Below are 9,372 nucleotides of genomic sequence, written 5' to 3' on the forward strand. Positions count from 1 at the left end.
AGTTGAGAAATTTACTAAAAAATGGGAGCAAGTGAAGCCGTATGTTCGACTAAATTAGCTCTTTTCTTTGTGCTAATTGGATTTGTAATCCATATAATCGGATTCGGTGCACCTTACTGGAGCGATGGATTCTTTGGTAACGCTGGTTTGTGGCAATATTGCTCAGATGCATTTGGATGTTCAGAAGTCAAATTCGACACCGGGAACTTGGGTTGTAAGTATTTTATGTTTTATATACACTGATTGTGAGAGAAATCACTTGATTTTTATAATAAAATTGCAACTTATAGGTATTAAGTCCTGCTTTCTAAGACGGGAATAGATGTAAAAATAAAAAAAGGGGGGACAGAATCCTTGTCACATGAGTGTCCGCTGTGAACGTCATAGCGATGTAAGGGAACGGTTAGAAAAATACTTTTTTTTCAAAGAAAACCAAACTTACGTTTATTCTTTTATGGGCACATGTTTTATACATGTAGTGAAGCACATCTATACAATTCACTTGTACAGAGAATATATTTGAGTTTTATGAAAAATGATTACGGGAAAATATTTCCCGTAGTTTACATGATATATATGTACATATCATAGGTTATTCATATTGCCAAATGTGTATAAAAAACAAGAAACGACCATTGAGCAAGTATTTGTTGTCAGTAACGGGAGTATGTTTGATTATTATTTCAAAGCAATAAAGATGTGCCCCTTCCTAAATCTGCATATATTACAAAAATAGCATAATTTTCACTCTGTTGACAACTACCTGAGAAAGATCGTGGGCGACATTGTTGATAGTTTACCTTGTGACCCTGGTACAATGGAAATAAAAGTACAGGCCCATCTAAGGATATCAAACACGTCTGACACATTTTGCAGGAATTAGGTGACTTTTACATGTTGTCTGACTTTGATCTATCACGTTGCACGTCCGTCTTCCCGTCCGTCTGTTCGTCCATCCTCCTGTCCGTCTGTCAGTCCCTCCCTTCCATCTGTCTGTCCCTCCCGTCCGTTCGTCCTCCGCAAACTCCTTACATATGAACATAATATTTTGAACTGGTTGGAAAGAAATTGTAGAGTTTAATATTTGTTTGTTTGTTTTGTTGGGGTTTAACGCCCGAGCAGCAATATTTCAGCTATATTCAGGCGATGAACATGAAGTGGATGATAAAATGAACATGAAATGATGCTGAAATGAAAAATGGGATAGGACACAAGGATAATGGGGTCGACAAATTTTGATTACCACTGGAAAGAGGGAGATGTGGGTAGGGTCGGGCAATTTAGCCTCCTGTGGCGGAGCCCTTTGGTTCCTACTCCTATCGAATACCACAGCAGGGTTCTTTAACGTGCGAGGAACGTGGCATCTTTCTCAACACGGTGCATCACTATGGTTTGCGGTCAGGTTTTCCGTATTATAGCCTGACAACCCCAGCATGTAACACGCCAGGGGTATCCCATTCCACCACCTGGGCACACAACCCAGTTACTCTGTGGGCAGAGCGCTCTAGCCCCCGGCTAGGGTTCTGAGCGCTATTTAGTCGCCTTTTATGACATGCTTAGCGCTGCTGCAGGCCTATTCTTTCGACACCCGGACCTGCACGGGGCGGAGAGTTTGATAAAACTTAATGACGAACATACATGAATACATGTACATGCACATACTTAGTGATGAAACAAAATGGCCCCAGAGATAATTGTTATACGAATATCTTTCTAGACAGGACGTGTTTTGGTATGTACCATTGTCCGTAAGTCCGTCTGGCCATCCATCATTCGTTTGTACAATAATCCAAATCGCTTCTATAATTTTTCATGAAACTTTGTTGGATTGTTTCTCTCTATTGATGCGAGCTCCTTTTTTGATATTCATCAATTCAAGAATTTTGAAAATGAGGCTAATTTTTATGTTTAAACTGTATACATGTATAACTAAAAAAATGTGCTTCCAGGAACTTTGAGAATAACATATATACATGTATATATTGCCTAGAATACTTAAGTTTCATGAACAGGAAAAGTCGTTGTAAAAAAGAGGAGTGTTGCAGGGTCAGAGGAAATTTGGACTACCCCCCTAAAACCCCTCCTGCCTCCAGATTTGCCGATATTTTGTGCCACAGAATCTCAAATCAGCGCGGTTTTTAACCAGGATGGAAGTAAATAGCCTATAATTGATTTTCTGGATGGATAATCTCTGCATGGGTCACTTATGTTTACTGCATCACTTACATGGGGCTCCTTGGGGTAATGTTTTAGACATGTCCTTGAAGAAAATACATTTAACTGCTGTTGTTTATGTTATGTTATCTGAGGCTCTCGAGGGGTAGAAATTTCGAAATTCACGCTCTTTAATTAAGATGGGGTTAACACAAGAAGAGTTTTCTACTCAGATTTGTGTAACCATGAAAATAATTGTCGTTTAAAAGATGGTAGGTTGGGTGTAGCATTTGGAATTATGGTTGGATGCAAACAGGTACAAAAATATATTGTTAGTGTATAAATTATGCCTGTGTTGAATTTTGTAAAACTACAAAGGCTTAAATTTAAATGCCTTGAAATGGATCAATATCTTACTTGCATATTTGTAGCCTTGCATCAAATCTAGGATTGCACAAAAAATGCAGATACTTTATGTAATTAAGTTTTTCGGAATGCACATGTATGTTCAGTGGTATCATATAGGATCAGTTGAAACTACAAAATGTACATGTACATGTTATGATAGAAATACATGTACACCAAGAAAAAAGTAATACGCGTCTGCTAAATTAAAATATAATACAAGCATTATGCTAAAACAAAATATAATTAGTCAACAGCTTTAAAAAACGGCCAGTGGGGACTATATGTTTGCATTTCGACCGTCTATCTTACCGACATACTGTCAAACAGATTTAAAGTGGAGAAGCAACTATGATATGATGTACAATAAGGCCTTCCTTCTTGTTAAAGATGGATCGATAAAGTTATATTTAGTGTGATTTATTGAATGTTGTTATTTAAGTGCAAGTGATTGTAAGAATCTGACAAAATTGGAAAAATAATAAACATGCATGTAAAAACCCCACCGATCTGACAATATAATTCCACCTAAGGATGCTTTCTCTATTTGAAAAACCATTATTTGATCTATGCATCACTCAGAAATTTTTAAAACGATAGAATGTTAGCAAAAATGAGGTTTTTGACAGAGTCATTGCCCTTGAAATGTTCATTTTCAGTGCATTGTAATGAAATTGTAACTCAGTGGTCCAGCATAATATGGAAAATCTTGTCTGTTTTACTTTATTTTGATGGTTAAAAAGTCAAATTGAACGAACGATCAAATGGTGTTTTTTTTTCATACCATGTTTCACCTACTGCCTTATTCTTACAGATACATTGTACTGACATTTAAATATATAATATATTTCAATATTGGAGATACGAATTTGGTTCTAGTTGAGATTCTCCTTGTCTGTTATATAAAATGGCTTGCACTTGGAAATATTTGGTAGTACATTGTATGTTTGGAATGTTAATGTTATTTTAACAATATTACTTTTATTTAAATGTTTAAAACTGTGGATAACATGCCATCATATGGTCTGACCTAAAGGGTTGTTGTTGTGGTTGGCGTTTCCACTCTTTATGCTAAAAATATTGGTTAATTATTATATATAAATGCACAGGAAATCTCAGGAGCGGACCGCTCTTGTCCATGCAGTCAACGCCCACTCCTTCCCAGAATTTTCTTTCCACCACTGATATTTTTTCTTTCATTGAATTAATACATGTAATATCGTTTGATAATATGTGAGTGTGTCTTCTAGTACACGTGTACTAAATGTTAAGTTCGTTATTGAGTTTTACAATTGACAAACCTTCGTAAATCTAGGATGTGACAGCCGTTGCTGCATTTAAAATTTATGAATAAAATGAATAACTGAACATATCGAGAAAACGTTGTTCACTATAATGGAGTCGTCAACAACGACGATGTAATTCTATTATGTTTTGCTCGTTGACTCTTAGATCCCATATGATGAACAAATTGGACAATTGGGTGGGGCTTGAACCCCTGGTTCTGTCAGATCCCATGTGATGAACTAATTGTATAGTAAGGGGTGGGTTTCACAGTGTTACAATGTACTTATTAAAAAAAAAACAATCTAAAAAGTAAAATGACGACACAAAGAAAGAGTGATGACCCAAATCTCTTGATTGCGGACAGGCAGGTGTCTCAGGTGGGGTCAAACTATAGTTGGCATTTACCATTCCCTTTAACGGAAGGTTAAAAATTAACTGAAACAAAAAACATATAATCCAGTGATTATGCACAATGGCATCTAATTAATTTATCTGCACGAATCTTCTGAACTACTTTCAACAACTTGTTCCGATTCTCGATAATGATCAACTTAGCCACAGACCATTTTCTTTCCGATGAAAAAGGGGGGAGGCTACTTGGATGTTACTTTGAGTTAGAAAAAAAAGATTATTTTTGCTCAAATTTGGAATAATAGTTCTTTTTTTTAATATACACCCAGTATAAAAAATGGTCGATGCCTTACTTTATCCAAAGCCCATATTGTGTCTATCCAAATAAAGATATGTGTCAAGATTTGATACATGTATAAATGTAATATATAATTATATAATATCCATACTACTTGCTACCTCTGTCCAGGTCAGGGGTTTAAATGTTTACTGTCTTAATTGGCTGTGCACCGCGGAGTTTATTTTCACATGTAATAGATTATGGAGTAGGCACACAATATAAGCGAGCATAATGTGTGAGTTGAGTGGTAAAAGAAAACTTAAATACGATCTGTATTTACATATTTTTTTCAATTTCAAGACAGTTGAAAAAAAAACTTCAATAATCTGTTAATTTCTGACACGGGGATTGTTTGTCACTTAGTCACCATGCCAAATAAAAGAGTCATTTATGCTTTTTGAATGTCACAGTTTATGAACCATGACCATCATTTCGATTCCGACATTATGAATTTCAAATCCCCACATGTAATTTGATATTGATAACTTCCAACAATTACATAAATAAGAAGAGAGTCAACCTGCACGACCAATGTGGCGTTATCATTCATTTACCCTAATCACCGAACCACATCTGGTTTGGCTGACGGGCATTTTAAGGAGGACACAATTCAATCGGTGCTGCTCGATTCATACATATTGATAGTTCGCATATCATAACATTATCAAAACTGAATATTTATTAATTTTCGGGAAGCAAACCAGTTGACGACATGAAAAGTAACTGTCCTTTTGAAAATATGTTCAGGCGAAAAGCAACGAAAGTTCCTAGAACAGCGTATCATCAGCTTTCTTGGGACTGCCGAATCCTTTGGAATAAATGTCAAAACCCGCATTATTTATTAACCATAGTCCTGTTCTGAACTATTTTTCATTTTAACAATTTTTATCTTGAACTTGACACATATGGTGTTCAAGATCAGTTTTGAAGGGCACCTTGTCTCTGTGGTAGCGATTTACAGTTTTATCTTCAAAACTTAAAAGGCCGTGAGGCGGAAAATTTGGGCTCACATTTATCGATTTGTTTTTATGATTTATTCATATTTAATTCGTTCATTATAATAATTTTGCAGTTGGTAACTGGCTTCAAGCAGTTAGAACATTTGAGTGTTTTGGGCTCATCGGTTCCATAGCATGTGTTGTGTTCCTGCTGATTTTCCTCTGTGTTAGTAGCTGTTCCAGCAGCAAATGTATGGCAATACTGAACATCATACTGGCACTGGGTACTGGTGAGTAAATCATTGGATATTGTTCTCTACTACTTGCTACTTACATGTACATGATTGAGCAACTGTGAATATTATTTGAAAGCAGACCACCGTCGCACAAACATGGGGCGATGAGCAGAGGAGGTAGACGTTACGCCACATTGAACAAAATTCAAATATTTGGCTGATACATACACATAAATATATAGGGCGATGGACAGGGGAGGTGGACGCTAAGCCACATTGAAAACAAATCATAAGGGTATACATATGGGGCGATAGACAGGGGAGGTGGATGATAACCAGCATTGAACACAAATCATCGTCGGATACATATGTGGAGGTGGACGGTAACCTGCATTGAGTTCTAACCATATATAGGGGGTACGGATGGGGCGGTGGACACGGCGACAGCGGAGTTAGACGCCAACCCATATTGAGCACAAATCATATGGGTACATATGAGGCGATTGGCAAGGAAGTGGCCATTAATCCGCATTGAACACAAATCATCGGCGGATACGTGTGGGGCGATGGACAAGGGAGGTGTGCGGTAACCCGAACTGAACACAAATAAAAGTGGGTACATATGGGGTATGGACAGTAGAGATAGACGCTCTTCCATATTAAACACAAATCATAAGGGGATACATATGGGGCGATGAACAGGGGAGGTGTACGGTAACCAGTATGGAACACAAATCATAGGGGATGCATGTGGGGCGAGAACCTGAAATACGGGAAGCGAGAAGAGGGAGTGGGCCAGGCAGACGGATGAACCCAAATGAAGGGGATTTGTGTTTCTTTTTTTTTTTCTATTTACACGGAAACTTTTAGCTGGGACAATTCAAAAATCATTCGTAACCGTCAATATACCATTACACACACACACACACTTATCTAAAAATGGAGCCGATTGGCATGTATGATATCAATATACTTCCGCGAGGTACATATAGGGCTTGGGTAGAACAATTTTTGACTTATATAAATTTGTATAGTACATGTATTTATACATATTAATATTGAGCAAGCTTATCGCATACTCGGCCTATAAAACAATAATTTTTTTCAGGTGCTGTCATTTTGATAGCCATAATCATATATGCCTCGGAGACGAGCAATTTGGGATGGGCTTTTGGATTGGCCACTGCCGGTGGAGTGTGTTTTGGTATGGCAGGGATCTTCCTGATCGTGTCCATTTGTAGATAGACACTAGTAGTTTATTTAAAAGTATGGTAGTACATGTAGCTTAGACCCAACATACTTGTATATGACTGGTTAGTGTTGCAGATGAAAACAAACATTGGTAAACATAGTGTGATGGTAGCTTTAATAGGAAAAACTAGTACTATGTAATGTCTTTGGTTATCACATGTGTTTTTTTTTAAATATGGTATTCATGTAATATTTAAATTGCTGTTAAAGAATTTAATACATGAAGATTTGATACAGAGACCGTGAAGAAAAATTGGCATTTGCATGAGCTGATTTTACATTGCAGTGGAAAAATTATGATTATAGTAAATTTCGAAAAAAAAAATGTTTCAGTAGAAGAACATTGTGACATTATGATTGCTTTTACACTTTGTGCAGTATTGATGTTTTGTGAAATTTATCGTTATTCAAACAATATACGTTTTAAATGTATTATCTTCAAAAAGATATGCATATTCTGCATGTGTTTACTGTCAAATTTTCTTAAACAAAAGATATTCCTCTTTTCTTGGTATTAAAATTCATTGTCAATTTGCCATTGGTTGCATACAAATTTCACTTGGAGTCCATATAATATCTCTCGAGCTAACGACTCACTCCGTACGTACATGTACATTTGTATATAACTATTATTTTGGTGATTTAATAATTGACATGAGCTCAGAGATATACACTATACTCAGGATTTCTAGAGTATTGTCAACATATTAAGATTTCTGTCTATGTACACAATGTATTTGATATACAACACGTTTCGGATAAAATTTAAAACCTTGTATCAGTATCGAAAAGGAAACTACCAGAACCCCTTGCAAAGTCGTGTGAGTCTGAGTTTTCTTCTTTTTTCAATTTAAAACATGGATATGTAAAATAGCAAAATTATATCATTTAGTGTAAATATCTTGTTTCCATTTCATTTTCACTTCTACCTCATTTTGTATCGCTATGGTGATTTCAGTTGTTACTTACATGTAAATGTGCCATAAATGAGCTATAAATTCATGCAGAGAAATAAGTCTATATGTTCGGAGTAAATCGGATCTTCTTCAGTACTGATCTGCAACAACACCTTCTGAATTTCATGCTTGTGTTAAAGGTTAGAAAAAAATGGATAGCATTTTTGCTTGAGAACTATTAAACTTGAGATTCAAGGTAAACAAAAATAGGAAAAAAGTATCTACCTAACCTGTTTTTTTTAAGCATGAAGCCAGAAACACACATAATATTTGTTTTGGCCTAAATAAGTTGTTCTATGCATTTTCAGATACGTTGCCTTTCTTAAGTATTTCAAGTTTTTATTCTGTAGTAACTGTTGCAATCTGTCCCGATTAAACTGGGCTTTCTATGTTTATAGAAATTTTATTTTGTATCACCTTCTGGTATCTATATACAGTGAAAAACGTCTAAACCGAACCCATTTTGGACTTCAAAATTAGTTCAGTTTAGACAGGTGTCCGGTTTACAGAGTTCAATATTTATTAAAATTAATTTAAAGGGACTTTAAAAAGTTTCTGCTTAAGACTCATTTCCGGTTTCCACAGGTTTCATTAATGATAAATATTGTATGATCTCAAGCGCCACACAGCGATAGCTCTCACTAACCGCTGCAGACAGGCCTGTCGAAATTCTTGGACATTATACAAATAAAACGTCGTTTATCGCGTAAAACTAATCACTTTTTTTTTACGACTTTGCAAGATTCTTGAATTTTCCGAGGGGGTCTAACTGCTGCGTTTAAAGTGAATTTCGAATGTCAGACGCTGTGAGTAGCTTGGTATGACCCAGACACACTGGCCCTCATACAATGAACACTATTAATGTTACATCAACATCCTGCCCAGACATACGAAGTTCAAAGTTCATTTGAACTTTGTCGCTATTTGAAATTTCAGACACCCCTAAATCCAACCTATTAATTTGATAGTTTCCTGCACCAAAAATACTTCTCAATGTGTCATAGTAGCAAAGCTCATACATGTACATGTACACTAGGCCTAGCGGAGTGATACGATGCTAAGCAGAAAGTTGTAATTAGGTCTGGGAAGGATATAGAGGTAGCATGTATATACACTATGCTACACTCCTTGAGTGTATATTAGTTTTTTTTTAATTTTTTTTTACAATTTGATTATGTATCATGACAAGACGGCCAACTTTATTACAGAGACATTTTTGTTCTTTCCATTGAAAGTCCATCCTTATACTGGGTATGTTGTACGCTTCTGATATACATGTATTTTAAAATTTTATACCCTATTTTATCATTAGTGCTTTACAGGTTTATTGCAATATTTTTTTTGAATTATTTTTGTATATATTATTGCATCCATATGTATTATATTATCGTTATATACTGTAGTTTTCTGAGACTGTGGAGGTTTTATTGAATAAAATTAATTTAGTTTAAAAA

General features: G+C 35.8%; 1 protein-coding gene across 1 annotated transcript; it reads left to right on the forward strand.

Annotated features, from left to right (window-relative positions):
• On the forward strand, positions 1-9,372 carry LOC148598501 (uncharacterized). The gene is made up of 3 exons (XM_088560653.1): positions 1-214; positions 5,610-5,765; positions 6,820-9,372. The coding sequence occupies exons 1-3, from the start codon at positions 22-24 to the stop codon at positions 6,954-6,956; spliced, it is 486 nt and encodes a 161-aa protein (XP_088416779.1). The 5' UTR covers positions 1-21; the 3' UTR covers positions 6,957-9,372.

This window comes from Perna viridis, chromosome 14 (assembly GCF_037379345.1).
Source record: "Perna viridis isolate PV_CMFRI_1.1 ecotype Kerala chromosome 14, ASM3737934v1, whole genome shotgun sequence".
NCBI lineage: Eukaryota > Metazoa > Mollusca > Bivalvia > Mytilida > Mytilidae > Perna > Perna viridis.